Consider the following 18,616-nt stretch of genomic DNA (forward strand, 5'->3'; position numbering starts at 1 on the left):
TTTAGGGCACGTGTCTTTCTCGGTAGTTTAACCCCAGCTATAAATCAGACATCTCGCTGCATACATAAGTAATAAGAAGACCCTCTGGTCTTTGCGCACAATAGACACGTCTGCCCATCTTTAAATAGCCTTGCCTATTTCCCCCCACCTTTTTTGTTATCGTTTGGAAAGGCGCGTTGTGCACTCAACAATTTGGTCCACGATGTGACGCGTGCTGTGTGAACTCATCAGCCCCACAAGTAACAAAGGAAAAGATGAAACATGTTTCCCAAATGTAAATTAAAATAATCCAAAACGTGATTGCATATGCATCTTTATGGGATTGTTGTTTATACGTAAATAATGTAAAAAATATGACAAAGTTTCAACGAAGCCTATTAAATGTGTATTAAGGTTAAGTCCGCGTATTTCTGCTTAGTTTTACCCCCCCCCCCCTACAAAGCTCAATGTAAGCTGCGGTGCGCCACTTGGCCGAGTGAGCATTCTTTTCCCCTTTCAGTCAGCAAACGAGGGAGGAATTAATCTCCATCGTCGTACATTGTTCCTCTCATTTGCATAAAGCTGCAGTATGACCAAGTCAAATAATTACACAATCGGAGCTGAGCCTCGGGCCTGTGCGCTTTCCTCTCAATGGGCCCATGTCTGTGTGCGTGCATGCGCGCTCCAGGGTGTGTGCGCGCGTGCTGTGCGTGTGCGTGTTTGTGTGTGTGCGCGCGCGTGCGTGCATGTGTGTACGTGTGCGTGTTCGCGTGTGTGTCACCTGCCTGTAGGCGCACATCGCTGTTTTTAGTTAACTTCGTTTTCAAATGTACCATTTCAGTTGTTGTTTTTTAAATTTCATTTATTTCCCAATTCCAAAACACAACTACATATGTTTTGATATAATTTTTTTTTTATTTTGTTTGATATGTTTGCAACTTTTTTCACTTCCACTCTGTCACTGCCAGTCATCTTTGTCTATAATAGGGACTCTTCGATCATATACCTTATATCATATTATATCTGATGATATAGGATTGCTCGGTTAGTTGATACTTTGATGGTATTTTCAGGAGTTCCTCTTTCTACCATGCTAATTTCCCCATAAACCTGCGCGTGGGCCGCTGTCTCGGCCTCGGCTGTGTGCTAATGCGCATGTGCGGCGTTTGTTTGGCGGCGCGTGCTGCCCGGGCTTGTACGGGAAGCATAGGCGCCTAATTAGCATACAGCTGCAGCCAGAAGGCCTCCTCGAGCCTGTTGTCATCCCCCAGTTTTTGTTTCCACACCCTGCGTTCACTTTAATTACTGAGATGGTAGATATGTGTTTCAGATGGTAAAGCGGGTAAATATTTGTGAAGCCTTCAGTAACGATGGCCTCTAAATTGCGTCAGGTGCTGTTGGAGTAAAGACTACTTGAACATTGTTACAGATGACTAAAGATGAATAGATGTTAATACCTTTCAGTTGGAACTGATTATATTTTAATTTTGGGTTTAGCCAGAATTTGATAAGACAGGAAGTAAAATCCAGCTAATGCGGGAGTCTTTTATGGGGAGAAAGCCTAATTCTATTGAATGATCTGCTGAGGTTGGAAAAAAAAAAAAGTAATGAGCTCTTTTTGACAAAAGGAGTAGATGTCTGTGTCTGGGAGTAAAGGGAACAAGTGTGCAGGAATATAAATACTCAAGTATGCAAGGCAAGTTTATTTGTGTATCACCATTGATGCCTTGACCCTTGTCTGACCCCACAAAGTAAGAAAAGTACAGATCTGCCAATGATGGTTCAATTCTGTGTAGTAGTTTGTCATGAAGTATTTTTTTAATATAGTCATACATATATATTATTCATCAATATTATTCATCAATACATGGCGATTGTTCATAGTAAAAACTCCTTGCTGAAAATTTATGTTATCTGGTTATGACTTCCGGCAAGACAGACTGGAATGGTCGCCACTCATTCATATAGAGACAGAATGCCATTCACACTCATATTTACATGATAATTGAGTGTAAAGTGAACGTATGCTACTTGCGCTGGACTCAGGTGGGATCAAAAAAAAAAAACTCTTGAATCACCACGACAGTGACTGTTGTATTTCCCCTTGAAGGAGTATGCATTTTAAAAATGCCCTTATTTGGCTTCATGAGGAGGTCACATGATTCCAAATGCTAAGTATTGTATAGTGAAGTCTTACACCACCAAAGTAATAAACATATCGTTGATGTAATTGTGTTTAATGCAGCTTTTGATTCAATTGGGCATAATGTTGTGGCCGCTTAAATCTAATTTCCCCACAGTTTGTCAAACATTGACAGCGTAGCATTTTTAGGGGGATTATTTCACATTTGATGGGTCTTATTTCGACCGCAGATGCCTCCAAATGAATGATCGGCAAGCCAAATTGAAAGTGCAATAGGACAGGGCTCTAATTGGTGCTCCCTACATGGCCGTCTTCAATGCATTGTCAATCAATTACTGTAATGGATTAGCTGAGGTCTTGTTCTTGCTGCTCCTTTCCATGGAGAGAGCCAGTGAGGGGAGCCAGATTTAATAAGGCTGGCTGCGGACACGGCACAGCCTCACTCTCAGCTTCTGTCCTCGGGCTGAGAGCGTATGAGCAGGTGTCAACAAGAGAACAAAAGTGGCAAAAAGTAATGCACATGATTGCTTTAGTGGCTTGTTGGTGAGAACAAAGCAAGGCGATAAAAGTTTGCCACCTCTTTATTGCGTGTCTATTTCTAAATGTCTTGTTTGGAGTCAACATTGTGTTCACAGGCTTGCTCTTCTAAAATAAGATGACACTAAAATATTTCAGTATCTGTCTTTCTTTCTTTGATGAGCACCCCCTGTCAAGAATGTTCTTAGTTATTCACAGTAAAAATATTTGTGAGCTCTGTCTCATGTTCTGTTGTTTCTATTCCTAAAATGTGAAATTTTACTTCACCAGGTATTCTCACTCACCACAAGCATGCTTGAAATCCAGTTTGAGAAAATTGTCTTTGGTCTGTTGTTATGACGGATGTAGTTTACAGTGGAATTTTTTGAGACGCCTTGCAATTGCTGTAGATGGTTCATGGGTCTTCCTTTAATTGGTTTGCCATTTGAGAGCTTCACTTCCTCCACTATAAAATATTCCCAAAAATATGAAACCACATAATGCAGACTAGTGTTGGTTTTAAAATGATGTTGATATTCCTGGTCATTAATATACTTTCATTTTCCCACATTAAGTACATCCGCGCAATGTCATGAACTAGCCATATCCAAAAGTCTGCTGTCATCAAACTCTTATTAGTTTGGTGTATAATCGTACCTATTTTGTTAGTATTGGCGTGCTCAAAGCCATAATTGTCACATGTATAATCACGTTTTTCTCTATGAGCACAAATGAGAAACAATGTTTTAACTACACCACTTCATATCACAGGCCCCAATAATAATCCGTTTTTTAATATAGCTATTCAGTACCTAATGTTCGGTCGATGAAGCCGACGATTAACATGACACTTATCAGCAGACACAGCATGTGTGCTGAGGGATTGTGTTCACATCCATAGCAAATAAAGCTAAGTGTTGCTGAAGATGATTTTGCCATGGACAGACACAGTATGAGCATGAGCTTTAAAGGGACAGCTAATGCATCTAAACGTCACATTTGCTTCTCTTCCAGAGACGCGATTGTTTAGCAAAAAAAAAAAGTCTTCCTGTATATCAGTTGCTGGAGTCCCAGGGGCACGTTTAACTAATTTCCTCATCAAAAACAGCGGAGTGTCTCTCGATAATCTTCACAGTCCATTGGTTGTTTGGAGCGGGGTCCCCTGCCAGAAAGCATGCCATGGAATGTTAAACACTAATTCACCTCTGAGCTTCCGAGGTGGATAAAGTGATTGTTCTATCTGGGAGCTGATTAAAACCGCTCCGGCCGTTTGCCCCCCCATCCCCCCCACACACACACACGCTCTTGCATTCACCTCTGACGTCCATCACATTCATTTCTGTATTCATGAGCAGACGAGAAGGCGCGGGGTGCTCGGAGGCCATATTACCGATAATAAGGCCAGCAGGCTTCGCATTTGCTGCCACAGAAAGTCCCCCCCCCCTCCCCCCCACCCCCGGCCCAGCTCATTCAATTACTCCACAAGAGTTCTCAGAGGCGCAGCTGCACTATGGGGGTGAAGAGCAGTAAATTGAGGTCCATGCATGTAGACACTTGTGCACACACATCCAACCATGCTCGCGTACACGCAGATACAAAGAAGAGGCACGCTATCAAGAGAGTGCTGAGGCAGGTATTTGACCTACATTTTTCACATGACGACTAAAAAGGCTCTGTGAAGATGGTCATGATATTGATAATGACTTCACCAGAACCGAAATGATACAAGGGCCAATGTTCATAGATTGCAAATATGAGATCACCGTTATCTTGATGAAAGTTTAGACGCCAGCTGTATCATGTGGGAGCATGAAAGATGGACGTCTGGCTCACTAGTGGGTTGTACCTCTCACTTATCTGCTTTTCACTTCCACACCAGCTGCCTTTTCTTTCAATTTTATACAATTTGCATGCCTGTGCCACTTATTTATTTCACCGCGGTCACAATTTCTTTATACTACTGGTTCAAATTGGATAAGTGACACAGTCCGGGTGCTGTCCATGGTGCTGAATTTGCTAACGTTATCACAGTCAGCCAAAATGGTCTTTTACAACAGTATTTATGTTAAAGTCAGAAAAGGAACTACATTATTATTATTATTATTATTATTATTATTATTATTATTATTATTATTATTATTATTATTATTATTATTATAACCTGTCGAGGGACATCAAAAATAGCAAGTAGACTTGCTGTTAACAAAAAAGCAAATGCATGTTCACAAATTATTCACAAATGGCTGTTACCTCCTGCCAAAAGGATTAAAATTTTTCTATCAGTAGAAAGGTATATTACATTTTTACCATAGATCTGCAGTTATTAACCTGGTTTTGCTTTGACACAATGAAGCTGCAGAAAGTGTGAAATGCCAAGGGACAATCATCTCTGAAGCTCAGTACACTTAGCGTTACACAAAACCACAACAAGTTTATTTGATCTTTGTTTATAGGATTTACAATTTCCCAAACAAGACCCTTCCAGAAAGTGAACACTTCTCATTAGACAGCCTAATTTGCTTTTTTGTATAATTGTGCTGTTTCCTTGCTTATTAAATGATCACCCTAATTAGGGGAGAATAATAGGGTTAATCAGACTCTGCTCATCACACTTACTGCTATTCCTTCAAAAATGAAAGGAAAAGATACAGTACTTGATTAATTATATCAGCCTTTTCATCAAATAGGCTCCACCCCCACCCCCTGAAAATTAATATCATGTTGTAAATGGAAGGAAGGAGCCGGCCGGACACAGACAGATGAAAGATTTCACTCAAATTAATTAAGCACTAATTATGCGGCAGGAGTTGGGAGCAGTTTGCATAATGAGCTCTATCAAAAGAGATCAGTCATGGAGAGGGTCTGTGTTGCGTTTCAATGCAGTCTTTAGATGATGCGCACAAGGCACAACTACATAAGGAGGAGTGGGCACGGGGTTAAATTACTTGTAAGGCCGAGGAGTGGTTTTTTTTTTGGGGGGGGGGGGGGGCGTAGGGACAAATTGAAGTCTTCTACATGATAATAACTGGACGACAAATTTGCTCTATTATGATCTTGTGCACGTGTTTTGTTTTTGCTGTTAGCATCAGATGATGAATTCCCTGGCCTGGCAAGAGGCAATAAGAATAGAATACACCTTTAAATCTGAGCTAATCACGAATGCCCTCTCCGGGGAGCCTTAAAGACCCGAATCACCTCCCACCCCAATTGTTGCTCTATTCTGTTATTGCTGATCAGGGAGTCCATTGTGGCCGGCATCCACGCACACAATGCGGGGAAAGGGATTAAACGGGCAAAAATGCTCTCTCGCTCTTTCCGTCTTAATTGCCTGTTTAATCGCCACCGATGTGTGTAGTGCAGTGCATGGAGTTGAGTAACTTGAATTGATTTGCAGCGTAGTAGCAGCAATCACGCACACCCTGGCTAATCAAGGTGTGCAGCCTGCCGTTGCCCTTCAAGGTCTCCGAGAGGAATTACAAAGACTGTGATTAGTTAATCAAATGAAGAACCCTATGTCCTTTCTTTATTTGTGTATACGTCTTATCTAAATGGAAATTGTATCGTAGAGGTACTTTCGCAAGGAAACATCTACATGTGAATGATCCTTCTTGAGCCCCCGGCGGTGTATACACAAGATCGCTCACCAATCATTGTCGTCATGTAGTGGCATTGTGGAGACTTTTGCATGTTTCAGTCATTGTGATGGAGGCAATCAAAAGAAGGAAATATGCCCATTTTGATGATTGAAAGAAGAAAAATAGTCACGATAGTGGCATTGCATGGTGAAGACAAGTCAAAGGCAGACTTGTTGCTTGTGAAAGAAAGGAATCCTTTTGTAGTGCCAAAATAAATTCAAACACACGAGCTTTGCAAGTTCAAATCTTCATAAGAGACACGGCATTCTGGTTATTGCGTTTGTGGAAGATTAATGAAGGGGCAAAATGTTATTATTTAATATCATTGGTTTTATACATATATAATTTCTTATTAATATTATTATTATTTTATTTATCTATTATTTATTTCATTTTTATCTATGCATTTTGCCTGCTGTCAACTCAAAATGAGATCACAGTTGCTCAGGGCTCAACAACCAATCAATGCTCAGCTTGCCAATGTCACATGGCCAAACTCAGAAAACAGTTGAGCCTTCAATAACATGGTAGGAATTCATTTCATTTTTATCCAATCTAATGAAAGAAAAAATGATTGAATGTGTTGAATCTTTGGGGTTCTTTGGAGGACTCGTAAAGATCTGCTTGCTGTTCACTCAAAAGTATTTAAAAGCATGCACTCTTTGATTTTTTAGATTGATTACACTTGTCTTATTTCATGAAGCCATTGTGTCAAACTCTAGCACACGTCCGTCTGTCACACGCATTGTGTGTTGTGTTGTTCCTAAAGAGAAAAGCATTTCCCTCCAATGCTTTGTTATAACTTCCTTTCAGGGGCAGCAGACTTGACCTACTCATTCCCTTTAAATCCACTCCTATTATTTGTCAGTGACAGCCACCCCTTGGATGGCAGGGGCCTCTCGCAAAGGTACAGGGTCGTGGACGCCCCAATCCATCTCTGTCTGCCCAACGATTGATTGTGATTTAGTGCGCAAGCCCCCGAGATGGTGGGCTTCCATTCTGGTGAGCAATAGGTGGGACCCCTTTGACTCCCAGCACATGGCAAGCAGAGGCTAGGCTAGGATGAGGGGTCAGAGGCAGCTGGTGCTGGAAAGTGGGCTGGATCTGGGGGGCTGGATGGAGGCAATGGGGGTGCTGCATGGATTACAAGATAGAAAATGTCAAAGATCTGGGACACCCCCCCCCCATCCCAAACTAACAGACTGAGTCTATCTCTTCACCCATCCATCACTCCGCAACCTTTGTGGGTAGCATAACGATTGGTAGCTAATCATTTTTTATTATCACATGGATAAAGGAGATGACAGTGACTAAAAAGCAACAGTACTGTTGACAGAAAATCATACGGATTGTGGTCATAAACCAAAAAAACATCTGACTTTTGGGAGGATATTTTATGGACTGATAAGATGAGTGTGTTTCCAATCACGTTTTGCATAAACATAACACAGCATTTCAGAAATAAAACATGGTAGCATGATAGTCTGGGGCTGCTTTGCTCACTCGGGACTTGGATGACTTGCTGTGTTTGATTGAACCACAAATCCTGCTCTTTACCAGAAAATCCAGAATGTTGTTTGTGACTTCAAGCTGAAGGGGCTCTACAGCAGGACAACCATTCAAAACACACCGGCGGTCAATTTATGAAAGGCTTAAAACAATAAAAAATAAAGCTTTTGAAGTAGCCTAGTCTGGACTCATGCTGGACTGCGGACAATCAGGCTCAAACACCCTCTGGTGTTAGTGAATTAAAGCAATTCTGAAAGAAAGAGTGGGCCAAATTATCTCCACAGAGATGTGAAGGACCAAATGCTTGATTTCAGTTGTTGGTGCTGAGAGTGGCCCAACCAGTTGTTAGGTTTAGGGAACAAGTGCTTTTTTTCACTGGTAGCATTTACTCTATACTATGTATGTATAGAAATATGTATGAATGTATTTGTGTATTTATATCTATCTTATTATGTATATGAATTGTGTGTCATCTATTTTCTGTTAGTTTTCACAATTAACCGTAATTTGATTGCATTATCATGAATGGCCTATATTTTTATTTAAACATCCAGTTAAAATAACTACAATAAAAAAATATATGAAATGGTGATCAAGGATTCACTCATATTATATGAGGAGGTGCCCGCACATTTAATGAAATTATCTTATTTACCTCAATATTTCTGCACAATTTTCTGACAGTTATGAGATATAACTGTGGTAGGGAAATACTGCACTGACATGCGGGCCTGCTGTGTTTGTTTGCACTTCAGTTAATGGTTAAACGCAAGTGTGTACATACTGTAAGTGGTGGAACCGGTTGAATTCCATGAAATAATTAGACATCCCAGAGTTTAATTTTCAATCTATACTATCGCTTCGATTGCTGACGTGTAAAAAATGACAGAGGTCACGTAATCCTTATTAAGAATATGATGTTTCATTAATGCTCCAATGTCCTTGTTCTCCCTACAAAATATGCAACCCATAAACGAGTTGATTAGATACCAGAAGGAAATGACTTATCGAGAGTAAACAAAATGATTTTCAAATGTCATCATTAGACTGGAGCATGTTTGGCGACATTTACATCCCAGTGCTCGTAGATTCTAGCTGTCAGACTCTCTTTACTGGGCCACTCTGCAAACATAACTCAAAAAAAGCCTATTTCAAACCCAGATCCGGTGGAATTTACTTCGTTCAGCATGTGAGAAAAAGCTAGAGTTGTGACAGGACTTCTCATGTCTGCTTCACCATGACAACACACCTTGCTCACAATGCTTCGTGCGATTTTTTTCCCCACATTCCCTAAATCAGGAAACCTGACAATAATAGTTTGGAGCTTTATCTCCACAACTGATGTTTTTCCCTCAAAAAAAATCAAAAATATTATTTATTTTAAAACAAACTCTGAATTTGCTTCACCCAAATACCTTTAATGTAATGCTCCAGTAAATTCATTTGGAAAACAGCCTTGATGTGTATTCATGCAGGTCAGCGCATTGTCGGTGACAGGAAGTTGTGTCGCCCAGGTGAATGCGTGGCAAGGAACCTGATCTGCTGTTGACAGAGCAGGGACAGGTGCTCCAGCCAACCTAATCCATACATGCATGCTTGACTCAGGTCATCCATTAAGGTAGATTGATTCAAAGCTTTAAAAGACCACTCTCTGCAATTCCCAGGGCTTTACCTTTACTGTTGCCGTGATACCAAATTGTAGTAATTCTACATGAGCTGCACCGGAAAATGAACGTAATGTTCAATGTTTGCTTTGATAATGCGTGCAAACATTTTGCCAGACAAAAGATGAGCGGACGTGTCTCGCCATCAGGCACAGGGAAACATAATTCAGTTTCTTTGGGGAAAAAAAACAACGTTAGCTGGAAATTTATGATGGATGCTAGTGAGTGGCAGGTTAATCTAAGATAACCACATCACCAACTTGTAAAAGCACATTTGCGTTGATACAGTGTGTTATTATCCAACCCACTCGCACACGAACGCACACCTAAATGCCAAATAAAGGTTTTACAGGCAGAGCGCTTTCTGCTTTGCTCTCATTGGCTGAGAGTTGTGCTGTGGTCTCACCTGTTATCCACAGCCCAGTGGATGGTAAACACCCTCAGTCAGACCTGCAGGGGAGAAGAAGCCCATCTGGCCAGCCGCATTAACAACCACCTCTTTAACAATAGCTTCCAGGAAAGAGAGAAGGGTACAACAGGCCATATCAGCCAATAAAAGTAGGCTATGCATGACATTTAGCGCCTGATGCCCGGCTTAACCATGTACAGGCTTACCTAGTGGCTGCATCAGCCCTTGGCAATAAAACAAAAAGCAATCGAGCCAAGCTTTGAATAAAGAAAAAAAAAAAAAAACGCCTTGTTGCTCTCGTAATTTCTCTGCAAACATGCATAGAGGGGATTATGTCTGAGTGTGGAATGTTCACATTTTATTCTCAATAACTGACTGGCAGATTCGTTTATAACACAATTATTTTATTTAGAGAGTCTGAGGAATATTGTTTTCCAATTTGTTCAATTACTTATGAAAAGAGTATTGAGAAGCGCATTAGAGCGGGAACCCAATGGGGAAATCTAAAAATCACTGTATCAGGCAGTTATTTGACTGAACAGCGCCATCTCGTGCTCGAGTTCAGCAACTCTGGAAAGGCGACAAAAAGGAAGAAAAGAAATATATATTGTAATCTAGCGTGTTTCAAAATGAGATGTGAAGAGCACAAAAGGAGGGAGTGAAAACAGAGCAGAAATGGTCGGGATGAGGTTTGAACAGCAAGCAGTGGGCTCGCTACAGCTGCTGGCACTAATGAGCATAATTACCACAGTAATAACATTAGCCTATCTGAGGGAATGGAGGAGAAGGACAAGTGGTTGTATTGATGTGTGTGTGTGCGCGCGTGTGTGTGTGTATGTGTGTGTGTGTGTGTGTGTGTGTGCGCGCGCGCGTGCGTGCGTGTGTGTGCGTGTGTGCGTGTGTGCGTGTGTGTGTGTGTGTGTGTGTGTGTGTGTGTGTGTGTGTGTGTGTGTGTGTGTGTGTGTGTGTGTGTGTGTGTGTGTGTGTGTGTGTGTGTGTGTGTGTGTAGGCTGACCATACCATCTTACTTGTAGCCTCGTTCCCCTTCCCTGAATCTCAATATCTCTTTGTTAGCCCACAATAATTGTGTTTGGGCCTCATATCCGCCCTATCAGATTGGAGTTTGTACAAGGTAATTAGCAGAGGAAGGGAAGCCTCCACACCAGGAGGACAAATGCCCCCATGACATCATTGTGAAGGGGAAGGCATCCTCCTCCACCGCCCCCCCCCGTATCTTCTCCGCCTCCGATTCATCTTTTATGTCATTAAGTCTCGGAAGGAGCGGTGAAAAGGTCAGAAGGGCAGCAGCAAGTGAAAGTTGATGATATTGAAATGCTGCAGACTCGGGATTAAGAATGATGGAAAGAATAAGTGGTTTGAAGGAGATTTGAGATAAGATGGAGAGCTGTGGTGTCGCTGCAGGCCTGTAATCTGCAATCAGCTTTGACTAACGGACAAGCACGAGAGGAAAGTTCTTGGCGTTAATGCAGCTCGCCTTTCAGTGGGGGCCTGCTACATCCTGCTGGGAGTCAGGGGGGATGAGGAGAGGATTAACTGGCACTCTGGTGGAGAGAGATGAAGAGAATCAGATGGGGACCCTGTGGATGGTCACACCCTTGCTCGTTCCATCCATTACGTTCTTTACCACCCCCCACCCATTTCAGTGAATCAAAGCCCTGTATGCTTTTGAAGGTGACTTAGGTTTGGAGACATATGCCATAATGCAATAAGAGGCAAAATATTGTCACAAGGTGCAGTGGAAAGGTGAACGTCAACAAACTTTGGATTTAAAAGTCAAGATGTTATTTTTTCACAATGGCTCCTGTTGCATGCTCTCTTTTTACTTACCTTTACTGAGCCAAGACATTTTACATTTTACTAGCAATATAATGGTTTGTGACAGGCCGAGTTGAGAATTGTAATTGCAAAGCCGAGACAGACTGGGTTGGCACTTGAGTGATTTTGACCCTCAAATAGTTTTGAGATCGTGGAAATTGATGTAGAGCACATTACAAAACATTTAAATAAAATGAGAATTTATTTGTTTGTAAATGTCTTTCATGGTGGGTCTTATTTATAGATAAAACATTGCTCATGTTTCACTTTTGGCATTCAGCTCATATTACTCAATTTTTTTAATCACATCAAATATAATTCAAGGTAATTCAATTATGTAATAGAACATTTGTTTTGGTTTATTTATTTATTTATTTATTTATTTATTTATTTATTTATTTATTTATTTATTTATTTATTTGTTTATGTGTTTGTTTATTTATTTATTTATTCATTTATTTATATAGGGACAATGCACAGTAATGAACATCAGTATAAAAACAAATGTAAATATGCTGGATTACTTCTTTTTTTTAATTGCGAAGCAAACATGACTGAAAAAGACAGTTGTTTACAGTACTTAAGGTCACGGATCTGAAGAATGATGGTGGTGGAGTGATACGTGGCACTTTTCCTGTCCACTGCCATGTCATCGCAGATTCAGGTAAGCTTGCTTACAATCACCTTTTGTGCAGAGGTATAAGGAAGACCTTACATACGAGCTGATGTCAGTGCCAATTTCCGTAGAGATGAACCTTTCAGAATATAATTTTATTTTAGTATGTACAGAGAACATCACGACGTTATCAACTGTAGTAAATATTTTAAATGCATAATTATATTAATATTGATGTCTTATTTTAAGCTTGTTCGAGTTTGATTTCATATTGTTGTGATTTTTAATCATTTAAATTTTTACTTTGAAAATACTTACACAGGAAATTCCATTTAAATGGTGAACTTCACTTGTACACGTCATTGAGGAAGTAAAGGCTACTGCAGGAAAGGCACTTTAATACGTCTTCAATTCTACACTCTCTTCTCATTTCACGATCACCGGAAAATAATTTAAGTGAGTATTTCAACTCGAAAACAGCCTGGTGTCATTTTTGAGTGATTTGTTCGCGAACAATTTGTGACCGGTTGTAATTGCTCAGTTAATACGTTACTTAGATTTAGTGTGTATGAAGAGGCGTATTTAAAACGTTTGTTGACTTGCTATATTATAATAAAGTGAATTCTCCGCCCTCCCTCTCTCTCTTTCGGCCCCTCCTCACCCTTCATCCAAACTCCATTCACGCTGACCAAACTCTAGTGTCGAATTTAAGCCCAATCCAAACTCTGAACTGACCGCAATTAATTATCAAACCCAACATTTTGAATGTAGTGCGAGAGTTTTTCATTGATATTCGTCTCGCGGCAAAATCTCAACCACTTCCTGAAGTAATCACGTGATACAGTCGTGGCAGCGAGGCCGAAACGTCATCATTTCTGGCTCCTCCTCTTAATAAAATCAGGGGGCGCTATCGCCTCCTACTACTGCGTTTTCCCCTGTTCTTGTTTTTGAGAATGTTTTTGAGAATGTACAAACTCATAATCTACAATCCAATTACAAGACAGACCATCTAAGATACAGGTGTCAAAGTCAAGGCCCGGGGGCTAGATACGGCCCGCTACATCATTTTATGTGGCCTGCGAAGAAAAATTGTGCATCAAGTTCGTGTCATTACTAGAATTACAAATTGTCTTCACTTTTAATAACATCTTTTTTTTTTAAATATTTGACCAGTTTTTACTCGTCGGATTTGAAAATGAGTTATTTGTCAGTTTGTTCTGTAGCTTTTACTGTATATAATATGAGGTGCTCATACATTTATTTGGTTTGACAGTCATAATGGCCCTCCGAAAGAAGCTACGACTAAAATGCAGCCCGCAAAAAAAAATGAGTTTGACACCCCTGATCTAAATGAATCTTGGTCACTGTGATGCAGGGTTGTGACTATTTATTTGGGGGGGAATCGTCTCCCTGGACTTGCATAGAATGAAAAATTGCACAGAATGGAAAAGCAAATGCAGTGCAAGAGCACAACATTTCATAAAGTGTATATTGACGATCTAAAAATATCTACTTGTTTCTCACTCTCAATTTTGAAATTTAAGTGGTTTCTGTGAGCCACTTATCAGGCGTTTGATGATAATGATGATGCTGATGCTGATATGCTGTCTTTGATGTGCAGAGAATGGCACAGAAGGTGCTGGTCACGGGCGGTGCAGGCTACATTGGGAGTCACTGCGTAGTGGAGCTTATTGAAGCTGGCTACCAACCCATTGTGGTTGATGATTGCAGCAATGCTGTAAAAGGTAAGCTGCTAAAGGGGTGTGTGTGTTTTTTTAGCCAGGTGTGGTCTTATTTGCTGACAATGCATATGTGTTATGGACGGAGGAGAAGCAGGTGTGCCCGAGAGTTTACTTAGAATACAGAAGTTTCTGGACACCAGCATTGAGTTTCATGAACTTGACCTTCTGGACAAACCTGCCCTGGAAGGAGTTTTTAAAAAGGTTAGTACGGCCATACAACATGATTCATTCAAGTACTTTGTACATGAATTCTACATTTTTGCAAATACATTTTTGCAATACAACATGATTCATTCAAGTACTTTGTACATGAATTCTACATTTTTGCAAATAAACCTCATTGCTCCCAAATTTACAAACACACTATTAATTCCTACTACATCTTTTCACTGCAGTTGATACAGACCACCAAAAATAATGATACAATAATAGATAATAAAATTGCACTGTGGATTTAAAGTTAGCACATGAGAGTTCTGGAGTTTCAGGTCTCAATCTTTGCTGAGTTTGCATCTTTTCTCCTGTAACTCATGTCAACAGTTGAAAATATGCATATTAGGCTAATTTAAAACTCTGCATTGCCCACACAGGTGAATATGAATTGTTGTTTATTTATATGTGCCCAGCAATTGGCTGGCAATCAGTGCATGGTGTTCCCTGGCTCTCACCCAAAAGTGAGTTTCATTTACTGTAGTCTCCCATCAAAGAGTAATCATTAAAATATCCTAATTATAACAAATTTAAAACCCATTCCAAAGTCCTCTTGTTAGGTTTTTCCAGTGTATCTAAAATATTTTCCTGTTCAGAGTGCTCATTATTGTCTCGTGTAGAGTCAATTCTTTAAAGTCTAATGTGCGTCACAGCATTCTTTCAGCGCCGTGATGCATTTTGCTGGCCTGAAGGCCGTTGGAGAGTCGGTGCAGCAGCCGTTACGCTACTTCAAGGTCAACCTTACCGCCACCATGAACCTACTTGAGGTCAGTATAACCCAACTCCATCTGCACTACGACTTGATCACACTTTGTACAAGTATTTATCTGCTTAGGCCGTGTCTTATTCTAGCCTCGCTTTTTAAAATAAAGCAATTAGACTCTGCCTTTGTAGCTTGATTAATTGTATGCTTGCTAAGTCTCTGTAGCGCTGGCTGTGTGCCATAATTGTGTGCAACCGCAGGTGATGCAGACTTACGGGGTACACAATCTGGTGTTCAGTAGTTCGGCCACTGTGTACGGAGACCCTCAGCATCTGCCCATTGATGAGAAGCACCCTGTCGGAAATTGTTCCAACCCTTATGGTAAAACCAAGTTCTTCATTGAGGAGATGATCAAGGACCAATGCAAGGCTGACAAGGTACTGAGTCGGTGGGGGGGTCACATATGCATGGAAAAAGAGGTTATTTTATTATGTGTGCTATGTGAGCAGAGTTGGAATTCAGTATTGCTGCGGTATTTCAACCCCATCGGTGCACATTCCTCTGGCCTCATTGGAGAGGACCCTCGGGGTATCCCCAATAATTTACTACCATACGTTGCTCAGGTACATAAATGCTGTGGTGTTTTTTTTTAACTATAGTTGCAAATGATGATGCATGGTATTGCATCACTCCCTCTCTTCATAATAGGTTGCTGTTGGGAGAAGGAAGGTGCTCAGTGTATTTGGAAATGACTATGACACACCAGATGGGACAGGTATCTTTTTTCTTTTTTTTTTTTTTCTTTTTTTTTTTAAATCTAGTTTATGGCAAGTTACATACATACCTTTATTTCATTTAGAAAATGTGAGTGACTCCACACACGACACTGACTATATCAGCATGCAGCTGTACATATATTTTCCAAATATTTTTTTCAGAATTTTTCATTTTCTCTTTCTTGGTTATTTTGTCCCTTTCAATATGACTCAACAGGGCGGTAGTTGTGCCCTCTATTGACGATTCGCCACGGGAAGAAATGTACATTGTATAAAAAAAAAATGGAAGAAGGCAGGCTAACTGTTATCTGGTAACTACATTTCAGTGGCAAACCGTTCTTGTTATTTCTGCTGAAGGGCTGGTGGATGTATCAGACAAAAACTCAACCCAACCAGTTGCTCCAGCATTTGTAAACAGTGCGAGCGGAGTACCTGGCGGGTAATGAGTTAAGATCGTTTTTAAAATATTATAGTCACTGATCCTGACTTTGATAAGAAAAGAGGGGTGCTCAAATTTGGGCCAATCATTAGTTTGTGTCTACCCTGCTTTAGAAAAAATAATTTCATCACTATTGAAAAATATTTCATCACTATTGAATCTAATGTGTAATGTATTTTCTCTTTCAAGGTGTGAGAGATTATATTCATGTTGTTGATTTGGGAAAGGGACACATAGCTGCGCTGAAGAAGCTGAAGGACAATTGTGGGTGCAAGGTAACAAAATGAGTTCTACTGGAATTAAATATGAGTGTCTTACCAAAACTTTGTGTTTGACAAAAAACTCTCATCACCATGTCAAACAAGCATGCTCTCATTCAATGGTGTATTCAGTTAATGGTGTTGAGTATGTGTGCATGATATGCACTTGTACAGCGGATAATGAATTGATTGATTGATTGATTGATTGATTGATTGATTGATTGATTGATTACTTTTTGTCAACAGGTTTACAACCTCGGAACAGGAGTCGGGTACTCGGTGCTCCAGATGGTGGATGCCATGAAGAAGGCATCAGGGAAAGACGTAAGTCCCAGAGGAAGTATTTCCTCATGCAAGGAATAAATAAAGTCATCTTCTCAATTGGATTCAAATAAGAATAGGAACACACCATTATTTAGTGAATCGGAGGTGCCATCTTATTTTTCTGTAGATTCCTTATAAGATTGCTCCTCGTCGAGAAGGAGATGCAGCATGCTGTTATGCCGACCCTCGCCTGGCTGAGAAGGAACTCGGCTGGAAGGCTGACTTTGCACTGGAAAGAATGTGTAATGTTTTCCCACAACTTCTTCTCCAAAAAAAAAAAAAGCCAAAGTATTGTTTATGAAGCTGATATTTTAATTTATGTTTGCATGTAGGTGAGGATGTTTGGCGCTGGCAGTCGATGAATCCCACCGGATATTCCAAAGAGGGAACTTTTTGACATAGTTTTTTTTTTTTTTTTTTTTTTTACTTCTACAAAATCAAAGGGACTAAGCGCACAGGTTGTTGTTTTTTCATATTTCAAGTAATAATATCAAGGGGGAATATGAATACTACATATATTTTATGTTTAGCCCATTGGAGAGGGAACCTAAGAATGTGATGACTAAAGTGGGAGTTTAAAATCAACCCTACATACCTCACAAAAGTATAATGAAATATAATATAATGGGTATACTGTATCTGTATAATTAAATACATATTCAGACTAGTCTTAAAATTGATATACTCTAATAATCATCAAGGGTGTTAATTTAAAATTAGAAGTGTTGCTGTATATGCAAAGTGATGGCATCCCACCACTTTTAAGACATTGTTAGAAAATACAGCCAATACAGCCTCGCCAATATTTTTAAAGCAGATGTAATGCCTCCACTTATGTATTTTATTTTTTGACCATGGTGACCTGCAGATTTTCTTCAAATCTGTTGCGTCCCAGCTGTGCAAAAGATTTGCATTGAAATAAATAGAGCCATTAAATTGACAGTCGCAGTAGAATACTAATGACTTTTAAACATTTCATTTTTTTTTTATTTACTTTATTCCTATGCCCCATTAGCTTTTGTTTGAAATAGGTGTGCAACTTCCTTTCTATGACAGTTACAGACTTTAACAATGTGGGAAGGCCAGTGGTTGCATCTTATAAGAGAAAACTTTTAAATCCTGCTTCCTGCTAGTGTGGTAGGAGGATAACCAAAAAAAAAGAAAAAGAAGCCAGCGACAATTAAGGTACCATCATGTTTTAAATACTTTTCAAACTCTGTTGCTTCAGACATGACACAATGAACGATCTCCAAAGCTCTGCGGCGAGACACTACCTACAGTCATAAAGTTGACCCCATTTTGTTAAAAGAAGTTGGACACAATCACATTTAGCTTAAAACAGACCTAAGGGACAGCCAAACCTATGACTTCCCACTGCATGAAAAATACACAACCGGGACGCTTAAAGTAAACAAACAATGTCACGATGAAATTGCACGTAATAACATCAAAAGTTTGAGAAGCTTCTAAATGATGGCCCTGAAAGTTTTCGTGCTAAAGCCAGCCGGTGTGCTCTTCACTAGGCAGCAATGTTGAAAATATTGTCTGCGATTATTATTTTTCAGAAAGCTGGTGGAGGAATTTGTGACACACTTTAATTTGATGTACAATAAATACTGCATAGTAACTTCATAATTTAGCTTTATCTGGTACTCCTTTCATATTATGAAACTCCTCAATGGTTAAGAGTCATTTATTCAATATCAATCAGTCAAATAGCTCTGTACATATGATTGTTCTTCACATGGTAAGTATAAGGCGAACACCTGCCCAAAAAAAATGTTTAGCCCCCTACCCAGATTTTAAAAAAAATCCACAACTTCAAGTTGGCAAGTATGTAAATTTTCTGAGTTTT

General features: G+C 39.9%; 1 protein-coding gene across 2 annotated transcripts; it reads left to right on the top strand.

The window, feature by feature from the left end:
- Positions 1-12,632: 12,632 nt before the first annotated feature.
- On the top strand, positions 12,633-18,396 carry gale (UDP-galactose-4-epimerase). Of its 2 annotated transcripts, none has more exons than XM_088401020.1 (11): positions 12,633-12,763; positions 13,929-14,052; positions 14,135-14,250; positions 14,913-15,026; positions 15,223-15,399; positions 15,472-15,585; positions 15,671-15,737; positions 16,367-16,452; positions 16,684-16,761; positions 16,889-17,003; positions 17,094-18,396. In XM_088401020.1, exons 2-11 carry the CDS (start codon positions 13,932-13,934, stop codon positions 17,156-17,158), a joined length of 1,053 nt encoding a protein of 350 aa, XP_088257146.1. In that variant the 5' UTR covers positions 12,633-12,763; positions 13,929-13,931; the 3' UTR covers positions 17,159-18,396. The 2 variants fall into 2 exon arrangements, with proteins under 2 accessions (XP_088257146.1, XP_088257147.1); XM_088401021.1 differs by having other exon boundaries at positions 14,138-14,250.
- The last annotated feature ends 220 nt before the right edge of the window (positions 18,397-18,616 follow it).

This window comes from Syngnathus floridae, chromosome 16, assembly GCF_059516105.1.
Source record: "Syngnathus floridae isolate MCC-2025c chromosome 16, RoL_Sflo_1.0, whole genome shotgun sequence".
Lineage (NCBI taxonomy): Eukaryota > Metazoa > Chordata > Actinopteri > Syngnathiformes > Syngnathidae > Syngnathus > Syngnathus floridae.